We start from the raw sequence: 23,130 nt of genomic DNA on the forward strand, positions 1-23,130 counted from the left end.
TTGGCTTAAGGATACATACTGTACAGTAATTATGTTCAAATATTATGTTGCGTCTTGTCAGACGATTAATCGATTTTTTGTCAACTATTAAATTAATTGCCAACTATTTTGATAATCAATTAATCGGTTTGAGTAATTTTTGAAGAAAAAAAGGTCATAATTCTCTGATTCCAGCTTCTTAAATGTGAATATTTTCTGGTGTCTTTACTCCTCTATGACAGTAAACTGAATATCTTTGAGTTATGGACAAAACAAGACATTTGAGGACATCATCTTGTACTTTGGCAAACACTGATCAACATTTTCTGACATTTTATAGCACAAACAACTAATCAATTAATTGAGAAAATAATCAACATATTAATCTTCAATGAAAATAATCGTTAGTTGCAGCCCTAAAACAAGACCAAGTTGACTTACATGTATCACATGACTTGGATGACTGAACGGTTACCTACTGTAGATATTATTTAGCATTTATTAGTCTCAATCAGACAAATTGTTGATTGTTTGACTTAAAGCTGAAGTAGGCGAGATTGGAGCAAATATGATTAAAAAACTACGGACAGTAGTACACGAAACAAGTAACCTGAAAAAAATCATGTGATCAAATATGAATCAATATTCTGTTATGTTAATGCCTATTTCTCGCCTCAAATATTTCCAGAATCATCTTGTAGTGTACTGTTTAGCTGTAAAATGAGAAAGTTTGTGTCGCGGTAGGCATTGTGAATTCTCTTGAAGGAACACCAAACTACCGGTCAAATGACTGGAGCACAGCCAGTAGGAACGCTCTCTCTCTGAAATGACCTGTGATTGGTCAAGGTCTCCTGTCACAGACTAAATTTTCTAGTCTAGTTATCTCTCAGAACACTTGAATTACAATATGCTGAAAGGTTATTATGGAATATACTGCCTACTGCCACTTTAACAAAGTTTATTTTAGGATGGACATATAATGGTTGTTGGAATACTTAAACAGAGAGAATCACTGATGCACATTTGACCAGCATGCATTAGTGTCTCTGTGTGAAAACTCTTTGCTGCTTGCCTCTCATTTGCTTTTTCTTTGTTCTTTTACTCTTACTTACATCCTCTTCCACCCACTCAAACCTTAACACACACATGCACGCCACACACACACACACTCTAACCACATACCGGCTACATATGAAATACCCTGAAATTCGCTATCTCACCCTTCAGAGGAAGCCACCAAAGCAAAAGCATTGTCTTGAAACAGTTCCCATATACATTAATTACCCTGTATGCCTGTTATGTGGCATGAAAGCACAGACTCGCTACTTTTATGCATACATCCAGGCTTTTTTTCTTCGTCTTTATCATCTACTTCCTTTGTTCCTTTCTTCATTAATTTTAATGTTAATGCTTCACCGACAGCCACTGCATATAAGCACAAAGCCAGTCATGGGCTGTCATGACGTGTTGCAAAACTCTTGGTCAAATCCTCTAAGTAGCAATGTGAAGTTTGTGCGTGAGGATGAAATTAGGTTTAGTTCTGCCTCTTCCGCAGCCGTTCCTCCCATCGAGCCGTCTTTCCGTATGAGTAATGAATAACGATCAATCATTGTTTTTAGACTATTACGCGGATACTTGGGGTACAGCGTATGAGATTAGTGTCTTGAGTTTGAAGGAAGTGTGGAAAGATACAGTATCACCAAGGCTACAAAAGCAGAAAAACATTAAATGATCAAAATTCTAATTTTATTATATAACAGCCAGCTATTGTAAGGTTATGAAGTGTATGCCAAGAAGTGTTGTAATTACAGTATAATGGACTGGATATGCTGTTTCACAGTAATATTGTCACTCTGGGGCTACGTTCCAAATCACCTCATCTTTTTCTTTTTACTTTTAGTATGTACTGCATACTGCCCTTACAAAGTACATACTGTTGCTTGCAGTATGCATAAAATTGAGAAATACTACTTTGTCATAACATTATACTTTGAACTTTGACCCTTTTGCTCATATATCCCAGAGGATTGTGGGTCAGAATAGCATGCTGGCTTGCATACTCTGAAATGCGACCAGATGTAGTAGGACATCCTGGTATTTTTGGCATACTACATTTTACATACTATGTATTGGGACATACTAAATCTTTTTCTGGCATACTAAATAGTAGGGTGGTATGGGTATTGAAACACACATTGGGCCATATTATAGACATGTCTGTAAATCTGACCTAATTAGAAACTTACAGTGATACAAGAATATGGATTTTTATGACTTTGATAGAATAATATAAGTAAAGCAAAATAGCACAAGCATCATAAATAAGGTGATGAAAGTTTCAATGAAAAATAGGGGTGATAGGGCGCCTGGGTTAGCTCAGTTGGTAGAGCGGGCGTTAAGGCTTGGTCCTGACCGCGGCGGCCCGGGTTCGAATCCGGCCTGTGGCCCTTTCCGCATCCACTCTCTCTCTCCCCCCTTTCAAGACTCTATCCACTGTCCTGTCAATAAAAATGGAAAATGCCCCCAAAAAAATAACTTAAAAAAAAAAAAGAAAAATAGGGGTGATAATAATGCGTTAACGTAAATTTTACCACCACTGACTTCTTTAATGCATTAACATAACCAATCTTTCAGAGGTTGTTGCAATTTTTAGAGCTAAAGTGAAGATACTGGCATCATATAAAACTAGAAAAACCTAAGGAATCAATTGGTACCAACCATGTCATATTAGCTTGTCAGGAAGGAGGCAAAATAATGCTCTAATCTTGCGCTAAATTTTGGCGAGGAAAAAACTGGCAAGGCCATTTTCAAAGGGGTCCCTTGACCTCTGACCTCAAGATATGTGAATGAAAATGGGTTCTATGGGTACCCACGAGTCTCCACTTTACAGACATGCCCACTTTATGATAATCACATGCAGTTTGGGGCAAGTTAGCATATTTTTTTATGTTAAATGCAGTACCTGTGAGGGTTTCTGGACAATATTTGTCATTGTTTTGTGTTGTTAATTGATTTCCAATAATAAATATACACATACATTTGCATAAAGCAAGCATATTTACCCACTCCTGTGTTGATAAGAGTATTAAATACTTGACAAATCTCCCTTTAAGATACAATTTGAACTATTAAAAACTGTGTGATTAATTTGCGATTAATTGCAATTAACTATGGACAATCATGCAATTAATCACAATTAAATATATTAATTGATTGACAGCCCTGATAAAAAATAATTATATTCATTCTTATTTATGTTCAGGCAATTTAATAAAATAAGTTAGTATACCTTAAAGCACAGGATTAACATTCAACAGGCTATAAAGCAAGATGTGGCTAAATGTATGTATGTATATGGCCATAATTACTTAGGTGTGAACTACATTTCCTGTGCTAGAACGTGAGGTGGGGGAAAAGTTTTGTATGGGTGAGACTGGGTTGGTGTTAGGCGCATCTCACCGGGTTGCAGATGTGTGTTTGTGATGTGATTACTTCAAGGTGTGAAGTCTTGGTGAGACCATATAAGACTGAAGTATGAAATTCTCTTTTTTTTTCTTCCTTCTCCATCTCTGCCCCTCCGATCTGATAGGTTACGGTGTTTGTCTACAGCGACCTGATGCTGGTGACGAGAGAAGACGAGCCAGGCAGGTGTAACGTCCTTCAGAGTCCCCTGTTCCTCCGGCAGCTGAGGCTTCAGGACGGTATGTACTCTTCCTGTCACCAAACTGTGTGAAATGTCAGAGATGTTGAGGTGATTTCATTTCTTAAAAAGTCCAAAAAGAACAATACATCATCCAAAACTGCATTAGCTACAAACAATCGTATCTGTTATATCATGTCAAACCATGTTTATAGTTCACTTTTACAGTTCTACACAGAATAAAAAGGGAAATGTATTGTAACACACAAACTGCACGAGTAGAAATAAACATTCAGTACTATGATTACAGAGATATTTTCAGTTGAGCTTAACCAGAGGATATTTAGGGAAAGACTGCCCAAGTTCCTGTTGCTTTGTCTTTTTATTTCACCTCAGTGTAAACAACCATCTCCTCTAGCAGTATGGAGAGAATAGCTTGGCCATCGGGGCCGCACAGAGCCCGGGCAAGTCAAATAAATAGGGCTTGCTGTAAATATCTGTGTTTAGAGTGGTGGGCGGAGACAGGCTTGGGCCGTTGCCAGGGAAAGAGGGGGGTACACTTAGACCCATAATGCTGAATAAGTGACTCTCTCTCTCCTCCAGCTCACTGTCATATTGGGTGTCAGGTCAGTTGATGCTGAGCAGGATGTAAACCACAAAACAAGTTCAGGATGTGTGGCGCAAGAGTGTCAAAAGCTGAGTGGCAGTAAATGGGATTTAACAGTAGGGTAGAAGTGTCGGGATAATGGGATTGATTTAGCAGAATAACAGGCGTTAAAAGGAGGTTGTTGAGAGGAGATTGTCTGTTCGGTCCCCCGGAATAATGACTACTTTAATGGCAGCGTAGTGTTCAGAGGCGGTGTGAGTGTAAGGGGGAGACAGCTGTGGCTTTGAGATCACTGATTGGAAATTAAAGTACCCAATCAAATAAATGCTGCTTTGAGTGATGAATAGGTTTGACTCATTCAGTTGAGGTGCTGACCCTCAATGGATAAAACCCCCTATAGAGCGCTGCAGGCGATGATGTGTTTTTGTAGGCCAACGAGGAAGTTAGCATCACACGGGTTTCCTCAACAAAAAAACAATGGATTTTTTTCACAAATTCGCAAATTGAAGTGTGAATCACCAGAAGTAAAAAGCTAACGTTAGTCTATAAATGAACTACACCCGAGTAACATGACTTCACGTCATGATCAGTCAACTAAGCTAACGTTTAGTAGTTTCATTTAGCCACTTGTTAGCAAGCGCCTTTTTTAGGAACATATAAAAGCTTCAAAATTCACAAGTGGAATATTTACTGATGTATTTTATATCGTAGAATGAAACGTTAAAATTTCTTAAGCTTGTGTTAACCACAGACCTTATTTCAGGCATCTAACTAAAAACCCTTCGACTTTGAGAAGAGGGAACTAGAAGTGCAAAAAGTGCTAACTCATTTCCGGGTTTTAGGACTCATTCCTGCACCACTCTATAGGTGTCAGTGTAGCCTCACATATCCACATAGCCTTTCTCCCCAGGCTGCAACATTGCAGGAGATAAATGTGCCAGAACCCACTATCATTCTCCTGTACTGTAGGTGAAACAGTAAATCAATCAGAATATCCAGGGGGCACCGCACACAACTCACTGGTGGTTTTACTAGTAACATTGTGTTGGGGTAGTTGCGTTTTAATTTATGCATCTGATTTTGATATACGTAGCTGTAGTCCTTAAATGACAATGTATATAAGTTTCACTAAAATTAGTCTGACGGGTAGGTAGGTAGCCTGTCCAATCATTTCATTCGGCCCTAATGAAAAGACGGGTTTATTACAGTCTGGCAACAGCCACAGATACCAATTATTTTTTTTTTTTGACAGAGCATTTCATTTATTGATTGCTGTCGGGATCTAAAGAAAATTTCAACTTTGAAGAACACTATCGACCCTAGCCTTAAATAAGTCTGCATTAAACATGAACTAATATGTCTACTTGTCTTTCTTTCATATTATCGTCTAGTTTTTATTGGTTGATGAAAATTTAAATATCTTTTGTAAAAGTTTTTGTTGTCATAGGTTATTTTGTGTATGAATATTTTTCAAATTTCCCAACACTTCAGGAAATGTCATTATGAGAAACATTTACCGTATGGCTAAGTCTATACTTACATACAATTTACACGGTTTTGTCAAAGTTCTATATTATTAGCATATGTGACTTGTAGCATATCTGATGAATCTGATTATTTTGCCTGATTTAGAATCAACAGAAATGTCAAATACTGATTCGGGTTATTAGTTACAGATATACAACAGGAATACGAAAAATAGATATTCCCTTTGCAGTCCAATCCAATAAACACTACAGCACAAGCATTTTTGAATTCAAAATAAAGCCCTCTGATACAGAGTGGCCTGAGCTGCTCTGCCCTCCCCACAGACATCACGGGTATCCTCTGGGCCACTTCTGACCTCCACCCTTCACCCAAACAATTGGAGATCACCAGGGTGGGGATTCAGTAGGGTTTGTGTGTCTGTGCGTGTGTGTGTACGTGTGTTTCATGTGAGGACACACACACACACACACACACACACACAGACACACATCTCCACCCTGCTGCCTGTCATTGTTATTTCGCTTCGGCAGCGTCACTCAGGAAAGAGGCGCCGGGGGATTGTGTTTGTTTCAGCAAGGGTGTGTTTGGCTTGTGTGTGTGTGTGGGTGTGTGTGTGGGTGTGTGACACGTGTGTGTGTGTGTGTGTGTATGTGCGTGCATGTAATGACACAGTTCAAGTTCAATACAGGGGGCTTTCCTGTGTTCCTGTCACCCCGATACTAGGCTGAGGAGCGTGGGAAACATATTGAACACACATAAAACCATAACTACCATGTGTCAATCCAAACAGCATCATCATCGTACAAAATAAAGTACGAAGACGTCATCCATCTGGCCGTCTACGTGGCCTTATCAAGCCTTTTGTCAGCTACTGCACCGTAGTTATAGGAAAAATGACACAACAGTTAAAACGGTGATGCTCAATGTTAAATTAGGGAGAGATCAATCAATTAACTACAGTGCAAAATATGCTTTTTCCTTCTTCTTTTTGGTATTGTCCTTCAGTGGGACAGGAAATGAATTTGAGTGACAGGAAATTACTGAAAATACTACACCTATACCACACCAGTGGGCCACTGCTATCAGAAACCACTTACATTTGAGATAACAGCTTCTCAGAACTAATATGTAAATGTGTCTTTTTAAAAGTATGGAAAGGGTAGAGAATAGTTACGTTCTTTAAGTGAAACTAAAAAACATGGACTTCCTCAACAAGCCCCTCATACAGTACTGTGCACTATGACAGCTAGTTTTTGGAAACATAAAGATATCCAACAGTGACCTCTGCTGTTGGTTATGAAAAGAAACACTTTCTGTTCAGCTGCTTTAGTTTACAGCAACAGGAAGCAGTCAGAGAGCTGCCAGTGGAGGCTGCTGTCTGCTGTCAATATTCAGGGTGAAGAGGTAGAGGGAGCGCAATAAACACACTACACATTATACAGGTTTTATACAAGAAAGAAGAAGCAGATAGTTCTTCCTGAAGAGGGTCTTTTAATGTGTGCTTGTGTGTTTGTCAGAATACTCCTCTTTGCTATGCTGAGGAGACAGAGTCAAGGCTGGTGAAGCTTACAGGCTCAGTATTCGGATTAAGTAACTGAAGGAAGAAACTAGATTTGTTTTAGCATAAGGGTTAGTTTTTAAAAAGTTTGTTCTGTACTTAGCTGATGAAGCATACTTGGCAGGATTGGTCCGACAACCCCAACAGCCTCAATACATTTAGTTAGTATATGAACGCTCTTTCTTGCACTTGTATGTCAACGCTGTCTCCTACAACATTACGTTCCCATACAGCTAAACGGCATTCTCAGTTACGTTTCGAGGGAAATATATTGTCTCCCGATTACGGTCACACTTTTAAACAGATTTAAACACATGGTTACCTTTGTAAATGAAATAAAATAAAAAAATAAAAAACGTAAGAAAACTACTTTGTTAGGTTTAGCAAAAAAACATCATGGTTTGTCTTAAAGTGACTACGACCTTGAAACAAAACAAAACGCAAAAAAAAATACTTCATTGGGTTTAAGCAACAACACTACTTGGTTAGGTTCAGTAAAAAAACATAATGCTTAAAATAATCTAGTGCAGTTTTATATGATTAAGTTGGTTATTGTGCATTTCAGACTTTCAGGATGGCAACCTCATTTACAATGTATATTCATTGACTATTATTAACATGTGGGTTTCATGGACATAGGTAGAAAGATAGATGCTCTTCTATATCAATGTAAGATAGAAGGATGTGGAAAAGGAGGTATGTAGGTGTGAATAGATGATCCCTGTCTTTCTAGGACATATTTAATCATTTTAAATCTCACCCCAGGGCCAAAACTCCTCACAGTGTGAAATTGAACACCAGACAGGACTGCCAGTCAGTCACAATGTTGGCTTGTGTGTGCACTTATTTGAAATAAAATAGTAAACATCACCACAACATATTGTTGTAGGCTTGTGTGTGTATGTTTGAGTATATGTGTTTGTGTGTGTGTGGGAGGGGGGTCACTCGATTAAAACCATTTATCTTGACTCCAGACCCACAGGCCTGTCTCACAGAGCGCTACGTCAGTGAGTTATTGGTGGATGCCTATAAGGCTGGCCTAAACTAAAAGCCTTCCATCAATAAAAGTATTTTTGGCAAAATCATAATCGGAAATCAAAGATTTATGTACAAGATAGAAGCGAGTGAAAATGAAACAGAGGAAATATGGTCTTTAAAGTCTTTGTTTTTTGTTTTACAGATTATGCCGAAGAACTGAGATTCTACCTTATCCACATGACCGAGGTAAGAGAGAGGCTTGTGTGTGTGTTTGAAAGAAAAAGAGGGTCTAATGTGAACAGCCTGTTTTGTCTGCGAGCCGGAGGGGCAATTGACTCGGTGGAAATCACATTAAAGGGAAGACACAAGTATTAGCAGAAAGCTCTAATGAAAATGTCTTTTCTCTGTGTGTCTTTCTCAGATCTGACTCCATCTCAGACCTGTCTCTGTCTGTCACACACAAAACATCCATTTGTTTTTCATATTTTTATATATAAATCGCAACAGGGAAAGACTGAGACACATGTCATAAAGATTTTTTTTGATCTAATTTTGATCAAAAAGTATATATTCAGATATAAAATAATCCTCTCATTGTAAATAAGGGTGTGGAATATAAGTTTCTACATATTCACACAAGTAAATCACTAAGCTATGTGGCCCAGGGATAGTAGTATTCAGTATAAAATATGGTGTCTATTTACATTGTGATTTCTTTTCATAGTTATCATGAAAAATAATCATCCTTTCTTCCATCTGCTGTACTGTAACACCTCTCTGGCTGTCATTTTCAGATGAAAGGGGTTAGGCGTAATAATTAATATTTCATTGCTGTGTTCACCAGTTATTCAACACTAGCTAACTGAAATGGCACTTTCCCCTCCCCCCCATTGTTTCATCTGTATGAAAAATATATGGCCACAACTGAGCTCTAGTGGTATGAAAAATGGTCTTAGCAAGACAAGTTCACATACAGCAAAGAGGAAACATTATATTGTTTCCTTACAGATGTCAAAACCACTAAAACATGATGATCTACCAACATATTGTTTGAGATGTAAAAATGCACATTAATTCCACGAATGTGGTAAAACTGATTTTTCAGTTGCAAAAGCACAATCCTCTTTTATTTTTCCATTTTAGTCAGGCTGATCTCATACACCGTTCGTAGCTACAAAAAGTAATGCACTGTAATTCTTATATATATCCCACAAAATACATTTGTAGGTAATCCACGTAATTGTGAACCAATAACCACAAACGCTGCGTATAGGAAGGAGGTCGGGATGGATGGGTGGGTCAAAAAACATCAGACTTTCTCCCAGGAGACTGCTGTTCGTACCATGTGAGAAACCATAAGCCAACGTTGATTTATTTGTCACGTAACTTCCGTACTAAAGTTACGCCAGAGTTATATTAATCCAAACCAAGATCTTTTCCTAAACCGAACTAAGTTGTTTTTTTGCCTAAACCTAATGTAATTATTTCCTGTGAAGACGGAAGTTTATTTTGAAAAGACTGTATGCATGTAACGAGCAGAAATTGACACGTGTTGCTGGACACTAATAATGAGGAATAACTTTTGTAAGATGTTATATGAACATCTGTATGAATATACGTTGCTTTAGGGCAGTTCTACATAATTAATTTTAAAATCACCCAAAATATCAGTGGGATCCTACATCACTGTCTGTCCTCCCAGTAAATGGTAAATGGACTTGCATATATATAGCGCTTTTCTAGTCTTCCGACCACTCAAAGCGCTTTACACTACATGTCAGTATTCACCCATTCATACACTGATGGCAGAGGCTGCTAAGGTGCCAACTTTGCCCATCAGGATCTAATCTAAATACTCATTCATACACCGATGGCTATGCCTTCGGGAGCAATTTGGGGTTAAGTGTCTTGCTCAAGCAGCCGGGGATTGAGCCACCGACCTTCCGATTGGTGGGCAACCTGCTCTACCCTCTGAGCCACAGCCGCCCCAGTAGTTGTTACAGTGTTTAGACAGCTGTTTTCCACTAAAAGAATTTGAAAACCAGTTTCATTCAAACAGAGCAGGAGGATGTGATAGTTATCTGATAGTATTTGATAATTTTGGATCCTGTTTGGCTGTTTTCCAGTCTTCAAGTTTTCTTTTCTCCTGGCAGCCCTGTTGTAGTTAATGAGTATGTTGGTAGCCATCTCCTCTGCTGCCCCTCCCTTTCCACTGCTGCTCTTCATACCTATTTTATTGCATTTTGCATTTTTTAAGCTCATGAAGTGTGCAGAGAGGGAATGAAACTGCAGCTTTCATCACACTTTTAATGTTGCCATACATTACGTTTTCATCACTTCTACACATCGCTTTCTTCCACCTTCTCACATCTTCTCCCAATCTTATTTTGTTAATGTGTGACACATTTTCCACTATTCTGATCTGGAGATCTTACCACCAAAAAATGTCATCTGGCAGAGCATAAAGGTGTGCTGCAAAGCTGCATGCTGAAATATCAGCCATGCAGATTCATGGTTCATGTGTAGCTGGGTAGCACCATGGCGAAGGGTAGGGTTGGGGTTCATAATCCAGTATTGAGCCCACTTATAGAATCTGAATCCATTTGCGTCCCTCACCAAATTGAATTAAGTTTAGCTTTCAATATCTTAAGATCTGTATTTTGTTGGCCAACAAGGTAGAAACTCAACAGTTTTGAGTTACTATTCACAACCTGAAAATGAGATGAGGAACATGAGGAACTTTGACATCCTATTTTTCATGAGCTATTTGCTTTATTTATTTATTTTTTTAGAGACCAGATCCAAAACGAAACCTAACCCTAATAATGACAGAAAGGATTAAAACAGTCTGAACTGAACAGTCTGAGGGCTGAACATGCTACAGGTGTACGATAAAACATTTTTTGGTCACTGCAATAATTAATTTTGTCCAAAGTGGTCGTGAAGAGATCAAGTCATTTTTCACATTCGCTAATTTTCACTCTGATACGGAGTGAAATGCTCACAGTGTGGAGCCCCGCTGTCATTGAGGCAACACTAGCAGGCGGAGGTGGACAAAACACAGAAGAGTAAAGGAAAAATTAAATTTGGTTCAGCTTTACGTCAAATTCACACCAGAGCAGTGGCGAAGTGCGGCCTGCAACGAGCTCAGCAGGCTTCAGCCGTTTGATTCTGCGGCCAAACTAAAAGTTGGGAAAAGTTTAACTTTTAGCAGGGAAGTGCGACCAAAGAGTATCCTAAAACCAATCACTAAATGGAGTCCTGTGACTCCTGTGACATGTTGACCTATGTTAAAAATAATTTCTTCCCGCCTGAAACACACGAACATGCCTCTCGGCCACTGAACCCATGTCATTATTTTGGCGAACCGCACTTCGCCACTGTCTGGTGTGAATTCAACATTATTTTAGTTGATACCGCTCCATTACAACATGTCCGGATTGGCCTTGATACCGATTCTTTGGATTAGCTCGGTACACCCCTAATTTTGGACAAGACAAATTCCAGTCTAGCCTCCTTGATACTTGACAATGAAAGCTACAACCACAACGCCCAAAATACAAATCTTGTGAATCTGTGGAACTTGGCTCATCCAACTCTTGCCTGAACAAATCTTTCTTTAAATGGTATTGGGAAAGCATTTTATGAAAATGGAGCTTTTAAAAACTCCTCTCTTAAACTGAAAATGTCCCAGAAGTGTTTTAAAATGTAAGCTGAAGAGAGTGGATAGCTGAAGGGGCTATTTTCTTTTTCTTTTTTTATCCATCCAGCCACTGTGACTCGTCTGCAATTTGTTGTGGCTGCAAATGCCTGCTCATATGGATAATCTTTTCACTGAGCAACTTTATAAACCCCAACCCCTCCTACTGCACACACACACACACACATATTGTCACACTATTTATTGCTTTGAAATGTGCTGCACAACCTCATTAGCAGCTTATGAATCTTTTAAACGTCCTTTTTTTTTTTTGCTGAAATTCCAGACAGAATGAGAGGGACTTGATATCTGTCCCGCCAGGCTGGAAAAGAGGAAGAAAAAGGCTCCGATATTATTCAGTCTATCCAATTAGGCAACATATATAAATAGAAACTCTTACGTAAGACGGCATGGGAGAGAAAGGGAGAGAGTTTGAGTGAGTTAAAGACAGATTTGGGATTTTATATGACGCAAGAAAAGGTCTGCTCAGCTCTTGAGTCGTGCTGTAGCTTTCATTATGTTGTCATATTTCTTCCTGTTGCACTCTTTCCTCCTGAAATGTTTATATTGTACAATTTGTTTCTTGTAGCTTCAAAGATATCACTTAAATGCCATATATGAACAAACAATTTTTTCATTTGCAGATCACACTCGTAGCCGTAGGGACTACTGACAGTTTGACACCTTAGGCTTGAAAAGACCTATTGGTTCTCCAGCAAATCAGTGGCATCCTCGCTAGGATTCTCCCAAAATACCAAACTAGTGCAGCATATATGACAGAAGACAAACAAGATGATAGGCAGAGAAACAGCAAAGAGATTGTGTGTGTGTGTGTGTGCGCGTGTGTGTTTGTTTCCAGTTAAGATTTACTTGGCTCAGCCTCATTCCTCCATCCGCCCTGTCAGATTCCCCCCCACATACACACATACACAAAATGTGCAGTCATCTATTACAGTTGATACACCTGTCAGCAGTTCATTTCATACCTCAGGGAGCAAACAGTAGCTACAATGAAACGCTGCATGCGCTTTGCTCTTATAGCACTCATCTCTCACAGGCACTCTAAGAGATGCTGTCAAAAGGTGCTTTTATATCTTTAATATCATACATTTGTCATAAACGACTTCCCTTTATGCTATATAGTTTAAAAATAGGCTGATACATTATCAAATAATCAATGAAGGCACTCTCATCCTCATACAATAGTTTGTACGATATCTTACAAAAAGTTATTCCTCATCATTATTATTATAATGTCCAGCAACACATGACGAATGTCCAGCAACTTCTGCTTGTTACATGCATACGATTGTTTCAAAATACACTTCTGTCTTCACAGGAAACAACTTAGGTTAAACCTTAAAATCTTAAACCTTTATTACATATACCGTATGTATTAGGTTAGATTTAGGCAACTAAACTACTTGGTTAGGTTTAGGAAAAGATGGCGGTTTGAGTTAAAATAACTACGGAGTAGCCTTACGGAAGTAGCCGTACGGAAGTAGCATTACGGAAGTAGCCTCACGGAAATAGCCTTGAAGTAGCCTTACGGAAGTAGCATTACAGAAGTAGCATTATGGAAGTAGCCTCACGGAAATAGCCTCACGGAAATAGCCTTGAAGTAGCCTTACGGAAATAGCCTTACGGAAGTAGCCTCGCGGAAGTAGCCTCGCGGACGTAGCCTTATGGAAGTAGCCTTACGGAAGTAGCCTCGCGGACGTAGCCTTATGGAAGTAGCCTTACGGAAGTAGCCTCACGGAAATAGCCTCACGGAAATAGCCTTGCGGACGTAGCCTTATGGAAGTAGCCTTACAGAAGTAGCATTACGGAAGTAGCCTCACGGAAATAGCCTTGCGGACGTAGCCTTATGGAAGTAGCCTTACAGAAGTAGCATTACGGAAGTAGCCTCACGGAAATAGCCTTGAAGTAGCCTTACGGAAATAGCCTTACGGAAGTAGCCTCGCGGAAGTAGCCTTGCGGACGTAGCCTTATGGAAGTAGCCTTACAGAAGTAGCATTACGGAAGTAGCCTCACGGAAATAGCCTTACGGAAGTAGCCTTGCAGAAGTAGCCTTGCGGACGTAGCCTTATGGAAGTAGCATTACGGAAATAGCCTTACGGAAATAGCCTTACGGAAGTAGCCTTGCAGAAGTAGCCTTGCGGACGTGGCCTTATGGAAGTAGCCTTACGGAAGTAGCATTACGGAAATAGCCTTACGGAAGTAGCATTACGGAAATAGCCTTACGGAAGTAGCCTTACGGAAGTAGCCTTACGGAAGTAGCGTTACATACGAATTGATTTCGTGGGATGTATACGAATTGTGATACTATACGAAAGTGCATTACTTTTCGTAGACATTGCTACGGACGGTGTATGAGAAACAGCCTGCTCTCTTCTTTTCTCTCTATAATTCAGGTATACTCAAAGTTAGGCGTGTGCAGCTGCCAAACTGCTGCAGTGCTCATTTATCTTTAAGTGAGTCTTTACAGTGTGCTTGACCTTCTGGTCCGGCTGGTAGGGCACGCTGTTGTGTGAAGTGGAGGAATATGTGTGGCGGCGTGGATGGAGAGAGGGATTAAAGAGAAGGAGAGAGGAAAAGATCAGTGAAGATGAAGGCGTGTTTTAAGTGTTTGAGTGATCCTGACTCTCTCCGCCGCTGATGCTGTGTGTGTGTGTGTGTGTGTGTTTGTTTGTGTTTACTGAAATGTGTGTTATGTGATAGTCTAATTGAATTGCTCTTTCTGGCCTGTCTGTGCAAAGGTCACACACACACACACAAACAGACAGAGAGAGAGAGATGTAGGACACTGTCTTATTGCTTACTGCGCGTTTTTAGTTAAACATTGCATTTGCCTGGAATACTTCTATCCACATTTATTTTTATTAGATACACTGTTCCTGCCTTGTCACAACTAAAACAACATTTACAGGCATATATAATGCACAGATGCAAGCACTAACAGAAATTCATGTGGACCAAAATTTGCGCTGATTCACTGGGGACCACACTACAACATATGTGACTCCTACATATCACCACATGCAAATCTCTCCAGATGACTCACTCATCATGCAACAGACCTCTCCACTAGATCTCCTCATCATAGGGAAGCATTGTATCTCCTACATCATCTCATCCAGTTTATTCAGGATTTTCCACTGTCCACTGTGTGTATTTTGAAGGAGACATGCATCTTAGAAACTGTCTCTTTGCACAGTGAATCTTTCATGACTTACATAAAAGATGTTGGCATAGATTGCATTTTAATTCAGCAGAAGTAAGAAAAGCTCTCCTGAAGTTGTGAGCGATGATATGATTTCAGTCTTAAGCTCTCCGTCTCTGACACCCTTGTCACAGTCCGCTCCCCTCCTTTTGTCTACTCCTGCCCTTCTCCTCCATCGCTGGAGGTCATCCTAATTTAGCACTTGCTCAAAACGGAACCGATCTAACCCAGATTTACACGTGAAAGTGTGTGTGTGTTTGGTGGGAGGGTGCAATTGTGTCTCTGGAAAGTCAAGGGTGTGTGTGTGTGTATGTGTGAATGTGTAAGTGTGTCAGTGACGCAGTAAGAGAGGAAGCAAAAAAAGCGTTGTGTAGGTAAATGAAAAACGCAGAGAGCAAGAAGAGAGACGCTGCATGAGATTATTGAGCAGCGGAGTGCATCAGGTGTCATCACAGAGTCATCATGGGCAACTTGATGGACCGGGTCGGGCCTAAGAAACGGTTCGTTAGGGAGGCGAGCTCTCTTCAGAAGCACCTGCTATCTGACTACGGAGATGTAAGTCCGACTGATTTTGATGCTCAAGGGTGCATTCACGGGGTTTAGAGAAGAAGATTTGTATTGTTCCAACTGTGTAGCTCATGAAACGGCATGAAACGGGAAGAACAGCGATCATAGTGCCATTTGTTGTAGTCTGATAGAAAACCAAAAACACTTGCAAGCATGGGAAAAGTTCTTAAAACGGAGATGACTTTGTGATTGTTTAATGCTACTCTTTCTGACTTCAATGTGACTTTTCCCCATCTCGAGTGGGTTGTATACAAAACCTTTAGCATACAGTCAGAGTACAATTATCTTATTATATGTCGGACTTTGTGGCACTGACCATGATGACTCTGGTTTTTCACAGTGACATTATAACTTAAGTCGCTGTTTCAGGTGTTATACTGTACCAAAACTTGCTATTTACATATGGCTGCTGATATGTGTGAATTCCATTAAGTGCATGATCACTCATTCCCCACTACCTCCCCTAAATTACCACTGTGGCCACTACGCACAATGCAGCAATCAGTAATGCTCATAAAATCATGAATAATCTCCACTCACCAAAGCACAGCAATAACAACGACTACCACGACTTACCTCATCTCAACCTAGTCTGCCTACATTGATGTCATCTATCAGATTTGTACCTTTGTCATTGGTCAGTCACAAACGATTTCAATCCTGAACAGTGCACGCACATCATATTTCAAATAGAGTTTGCAGTTATTGGTTCTGAAATATCAATAATCTTTTGTGCACTTGAAACAGCATGGAGAATGTGGTGATTGATAAGAGGCAGCGAATGCAGAGCGATACAGCCAAACTAGGTGAAATCACAGTGTGATAGCTTGCGTGTAGGCCGTGGAACAGCAAGGGAGCTCTGTGATCAGGCTAACGTTGCACAGTGGTGTGCATACAAATAATCATTTATTTCAAGAGGTCTGTAAAAGAAAAGGTCACAGTGTTCTTGGTTGCGTAGGCTGACGTTTATGTGACGTCTGTGGACGCAGTAAATAATGGGGCGATTTTGATTTGATCATTCGAAGTGAAGCTTTTTCCAGTCTGGGAAGACATCTTAACCATATCTATAAGGATGTACACATATATGTGTGTGCATATATGGAACAGTATGCCTTTTTATGCATCTCTGTAGGAAGTTTCTCCGTGCTTTCAGGCACATCATTGACTGCATGACATACAGGCTGTCTTGCAGTCTGAAGGCAGGGTGTGAATGATATGCACCCAGGGGCTTTTGTCAGCAAAATACCCACTTTATGGTAGCTATCCATAACATGGCCATGGCAGCAACAGTCTCTCAGGGGTCTGATTGAACCGAGATGTACCCTCTTCATTCCAGTTGGCCCACAACTTAAAGTGTGCTTTGCTTTTTGTCTGATTTAATATGCCAGCACAGATTGGCAGGACTGGCAGTGCCAGTGGCTATACGTCTAAATATAATCACTTCATCTTAGCAATATGATTGCATTGAGATCTACGACCACCACCAAAGTACCCAGCAGCACTGGCTTCAGTGATGAAAGACTTCTCCCAAGCTGCACTAAACTGTGGTTTATTCCATCAGGTGAAGGGCAAATGGTAACTTGTAAGCGTCCCTGTAATGCTGCGGTAAGCGTCTGAATTATTCACTGGCTTTTATGGGGGGGGTGTGCCAGATTAATTATAATAGGTATGTACGTACTGACAGTATTTAACAATCAATTAACGATAAAAGGTTTTCCCAACAACTCAGCCATTATCTGATGTCTGATGTATCTGATGTCAAAATCACAAATTTAATGTAAAGAACGATGTGCATTGACCTGTATGCTAATCTTATCTAAGGCTCGAGATGATTTCATGCTTATGCAACAGAAGCACAACTGACACACTCATGTGAAAACAAAAAAAAGCCGAAGGATCGCTGAACCCGCTGATTGGCTAATAATCATGACGATAAGAAACACGCAAAACTGCTGTTGCTAAAGAAAGCAGACTGAGAAAAGTTTTTGGAAACAGTACATGCCTTCAGAAACCTTCCTCCAGGCCCTGTCATGTGCTAATCATCCTCCCCGGTGGGCTATAGGAAGTACCTCGGGCCAAGGACTCCGGTTTTACATGCTCTTTTCATGGCTGTGTTCTTCTCTGGGCAAACCACAGAAGAGCTCTGAGCTGGATACCAGAGAAACAAACTAGAAATAGATGAAAGAGTGTGGGAAAGCCACTGAGTTGGGAGGAAATTACATTCCATGCTTTCTTTTTTTTGTGGAATATAAAATGTAGATTTGTTTGTGTGTGTGGTGCAATTTATTGACAGTTAGTTGCTCCATTAAGGGTTACCTTTGAGACCACATGCTTGATATTATATGTATATGTATATCAAGCATGAAGCCAGAACTCATACCCCAGCATTACAGGGACTAGAGGTCAACTCCAACCTGAAGTGTGTTTTTAGCATGTTTTGTATTAGATTGTATTATATTGTTCATTGTGTCCACCAACACACTCCTACCCAACCATATGCTTTTGATTATATAGACTCCCATGTGTAGGAATGACAGTCATGAGACAGTCATGCATGGGTACCAGACTTGACCTCCATTACCTCAGCCTGACCTCTCCAGACATCCTGATGTCGTCACATGTATAAGGGCGGCTGTGGTTATAATTGGAATGTCTGCTGTTTGATCCCCGGCTCCTCCAGTCAGCATGTTGAAGTGTCTTTGGCCAAGAAACTGAACTCCAAATTGCTCCTGAAGGCTGTGCCATGGGTGTGTGAGTGTGTGTGAATGATTAGATTAGAATCTGAGGAGCAGGTTGGCACCTTGGGTGGCAACCTCTGTCCAGTGGGGTAAATGTTGGCAGGTAGTGTGAAGTGCTTTGATGGTGGTCAGAAGACTAGAAAGCTATATAAATGCAAATCCATTTACCATTCACATATCTGTACACAATTGTGTAGTAGTAGATGTTGAGATATTTCACTGCATAAGTGAAAGCTTTGACCTGCTGTTAGCGCTACAGGAAAAGTCAAGGGATCACCAAAATCATTAGGATACAACGTCTGATCATCGTAGATGTCCTTACAAAGTCTCGTGGCAATACAGTCAATAGTTGCCGAGACATTTCACTATAAACCAAAAATGTCAACCTCATGGTGGTGCTATAGAGAAAAAGTCTGTGGATCGCCAAAATCAGTAGGTGTCTTTCATCCTCTGGGACCACGAATGTGTGTACAAAATTTCCTGGTAATGGATCCATTAGATGTTGAGATATTTCAATCTGGACTAAATTGGTGAACCAGTCATCCCCAGATCCATGGCATTAGTCTAGACAACCCAGTCGCACGGAGGCACCCTTTAGCGCCAGTATGTGACGACTAGGCTTTCAACTAACTCCATTGTAAACCCACCCACGGTGTTACTCGACGGTCGGAGCAAGTGACGTAGTATTACTAGCGTGAGAGTTCGCTCAGGGCGGGCGGGATGGGTGATGGATGGGTCAAACAAACACAAGACTTTCAACCAGGAGAACGGTGTTCGTGGACTGTGTGAAACCACGTCAACCACGTCAACCACGTCAACCACGTCAACCACGTCAACCACGCCCATTTCATAACCCTAACTAAGTGGTTGTGTTGCCTAAACATAACTTCCCGTGAAAACGGAAGTTTATTTTGAAAGGACACTACGCATGTAACGACGGATGTTGACACGCCGTCCCTGGTCCGTCCAAAAGTAACGGAAGACGGGTACCCCTGTGTGTCGGTCTCCAATGCTGAGGGGCACTGACCAAGTGGCTGTATTTGGACAAGTTGGGAATAAGAATGTGTTGGTCTAGCATGGCTACAAAGTGAGTAGGAGGAACTCAAAAAGACGATGAATAACGATGATGTGAAATGATGAGATGATATAGAAAGTAACAGGAAAAGAGAACGTCAAGTGGCCTCCACATCCAGTACTTTACCAAGAATCAGCAAGCTACTTAAGCATCATTAGCTCTTGTTTACACGTCACTTAAGTCGAAGCCATAAACCCATTAAATGCTACAGTTACAAAGCCTCCAATGCTTAGAAGTGAAACCTTATAGCCCGCTGCAGAGAAATGGCAGAGAAGATGAAGGTTTTGTCTAAAGGTTTTAAGCAGAAGAGTAATGGCTTAAGTAAGACTATGAGATAATAGGACGATGACGTGCTGGTATAGTTTTATCTGTAACTAACTCAATTGTGATGGAGTGATTAGTCACGATACCATGTTTAGCACCAGTGCATGTGCCATGACTAATAGGGTATGACGCTGTTTAGTGTGACGGTGTATAGGGACTTTATATGGGAACAAAAAACCTTTGATCTCTGAGAAGCGTGGCTGGATTTGATATGAACTCTTGATATAACAAGCGATTTCCATTTTATACCTCACCATTCCTGCTGCTGTGGTGTTTCTGGGAAGTACTGGAAAAAGCTATTATAGAGATTTACAATATTTTTATCATCTCTGCTGTATTCTCACCATCATTATCACAATCATGTAGTGCAGTCGGAGGCATTATGTCTTCATTTAGACCTATTTTACTGCCCTACGGAGATTACCATTGCCACATTGAGGATATGTGTACTCATTTTAGTGCACTCATGTTCAGTGGTGTGCACATTACATTGAGAGGATTCCACTTTTTATTCCGTGTGTTTCTCATCGGCACACTCTCTTGCTACGTGCTGGCGAGCCATATCTGCGTCCAATGTGTGCACTCTCACATGTGAACCTCAATGAACTCCGTCCCAAAAGCAGAACTAATTGCACATTTGCAATGGGTGCAAACAAGAAGGTGATAATTGAAGCTTAGACCTGAGGGTTGGAGTTTGGATAAGTGCTTGGAGGGTCTGGGGCTGGAGGGTCAGGTGGGACGGTCATGTTGGGAGGGGTTTGCAGCCCATGGCGGCGCTCTACTAGCACTTTGTTTCATCTCTGGTAGTTGAGGAAAAATGTTCAAGAATTCCAAACAAATTATGATAACCTAAAAACAAATCAATTTGCATTGTCAGATATCTCGGTTCCTATCATGTTTGAATGTGAATCCAAAAAAAGATCTGAAAATATCCATGAAATGATCCATGTTAATGCAATAATCTGACATTTGGGGAAATATGCCTATTCACTGCCAAGAGTTAGATGAGAAGATTGATTCCACTCCTAACGTGCACTAAATATGAAGCTACAGCCAACAGTGGATTATTTTAGTTTAGCATACAGACTGGAAACAGGGGGAAACAACTAGCCTGGCTCTGTCCAATGGTAAAATAAATCCCCCTCCCAGCACCTCTGAAGCTTGTTTATTACCATGTTACTTACATCTTGTTTAGTCCACACACAAACCAAAGTGCCAAGTTGTGTTGGATTATGTAATATTTCTTGGGCGGAGGCAGTGACTCTTTGGAGTCTCCTCTGGTTGCCTGGCACCCTCATGTTGATGGCAAGACTCCAGGAAGTCCCTGTTCACGCCCCAGAAATACTGTGGCATGTAACTTCTTCAAGTCTTTAGGCTAAGCTAAGCTAATCAGCTGGTAACTGCTCCCTATTTACAGCCCCGTCTTGAAAATGATGTTCCCATACCACTAAACTGCATTCTCAATTACGTTTGGAAGGAAACTTATTTTCCTTATTACATCCGGATTACGTTTGTCTTTTACGTATCACAAATACCTTTGTGAGTCTACGGACGACTGCAGAGAGTGACGCAGTACAACGAGCGACGCGCAGAGCAGGTGACGTAATATATCTAGCGACCATGAATGAAAATAAGTTGAATAAAAATAAGATAAGATAAGATAAGATATTCCTTTATTAGTTCCACAGTGGGGAAATTTGCAGTGTACAGCAGCAAAGGGGATAGTGCAGAAACAAGAAGCAGCAATAAAAAAATAAAAAAATCAAGATACAACACAGTGCAAAAAGCAAATCAAAAGTAGACAGACGTATAAAATATGAACAATTTATATAGGAGGAATATAAAAATAGGAATAATATAAACAAGGGGAATATAAAAAATTGGAACAATATATACAGTATTGACAATAAAACAGGCGATTAACACAATTGCACAGGTGGAAATATGATATTGCACAGTGATTGGAATGAAATTGCACCTTAAAATATTGCACAGTATGATTGAAGTTGGACCTGAGTAGTATTGATGGATAGTCGGTGTACAGTATAGTGCAGTTATTGTCACTTGTTGGTGTGTATGTGGTCTACTGGGAGCAGTGCTTCAATGTTATTGAAGATAACATAATAACGGGATGGATGGGTCCAACAAACACTGGACTTTCCCCAAGGAGATCGCTGCTCTTGTCCCATGTGAAACATAGTCATTTATTGCGTTTTCATTTCATTTTAAGCCAAATCATGATGTTTTTTTATTAAACCTAACCAGGTAGTTTTGTTGCCTGAACCTAACTAAATAGTTTTGTTGCATTTTTATTTGGTTTTGTTTCAATTTACAACATTAATCACATGTTTAAAACGGTTTAAAACGGTTTAAAACTCCGAACGTAATCCGGGAGAAAATACGTTTCCCTCAAAACGTATTTTGGTTATGCAGTTTAGTTGTATGGGAATGTAATTTTGTGGGAGACAGGGTTGCTATTAAGCATATAAGATCGTTATCCATCTTCTTGTCTAACCCTTGGAAAGGAGTGTCAAACCTTTCCTTAAAACATTCATAATATATATGGGATCTTTTCCACATGAGAGGAAAACATCATAATTGGGTCATTATTACCGCCCATTCAATAGCATTACATGTAATAGCATTAGCTGTCACTGAAACCATGCTAACCTGTGCTGAGGCAGCTTAGGTGAGCCGTGTTGACAGCAGTCCGATGCCACACTGAAAACTCATCTGCCAGATGGCTCAGGGGGAGGGCTTCAACCAGTGAGCACTTTAATCAATCTGATTAAGGGGAAATGCTGCCTGTATTTTTAGCCACTCCATGGCAGCCAGTGGCCATTCATTGAATTTAGTTTCATTAGCTCTCATGTTTATCTCTTGGGCGGGTGGATTTATAAACAGGGATGAACTATAGAAGCTGGAATAAGGGCACCATTAGCTATTTCAGCTAATACGGTTCTTTGGGTAATCATTCTATGAATAAGATAAATAGTCACTCTATTATTCCAGTAATAAAGGCTTCATTTATGACCTGACTGCTGCTGAAACTGACGGATTACATTTTGTCTTGGAAAAGGGTAACTTATTGTTTCTAGGGCTGCAACCGGGGTCACTGACCGGATGCTGTTTAATGCCAAGAAACAACATGACCTTAACATGAAACTCCCCAAAGACCTGCTTCCACGGAGTCAGGGAGATTCCAGTCTTTCAAACTCAAAACAGTCCAAATATTGAAGGCGATTTGGTCCCA

At 40.3% G+C, this 23,130-nt stretch overlaps 1 protein-coding gene across 9 annotated transcripts in view; it reads left to right on the plus strand.

The window, feature by feature from the left end:
- Positions 1–23,130, plus strand: part of rgs3a (regulator of G protein signaling 3a) — a 189,778-nt gene that overhangs the window by 75,822 nt on the left and 90,826 nt on the right. For 8 of the 9 annotated variants that reach the window (XM_037751901.1, XM_037751903.1, XM_037751902.1 and 5 more), the window contains 2 exons: positions 3,569–3,680; positions 8,453–8,496. In XM_037751901.1, coding sequence (XP_037607829.1) covers positions 3,569–3,680; positions 8,453–8,496 — 156 coding nt within the window. Of the gene's footprint in view, positions 1–3,568; positions 3,681–8,452; positions 8,497–15,573; positions 15,729–23,130 lie in introns of those variants that run through there. The other variant, XM_037751909.1, reaches the window with a different exon arrangement.

Source organism: Sebastes umbrosus, chromosome 19 (assembly GCF_015220745.1).
Source record: "Sebastes umbrosus isolate fSebUmb1 chromosome 19, fSebUmb1.pri, whole genome shotgun sequence".
Lineage (NCBI taxonomy): Eukaryota > Metazoa > Chordata > Actinopteri > Perciformes > Sebastidae > Sebastes > Sebastes umbrosus.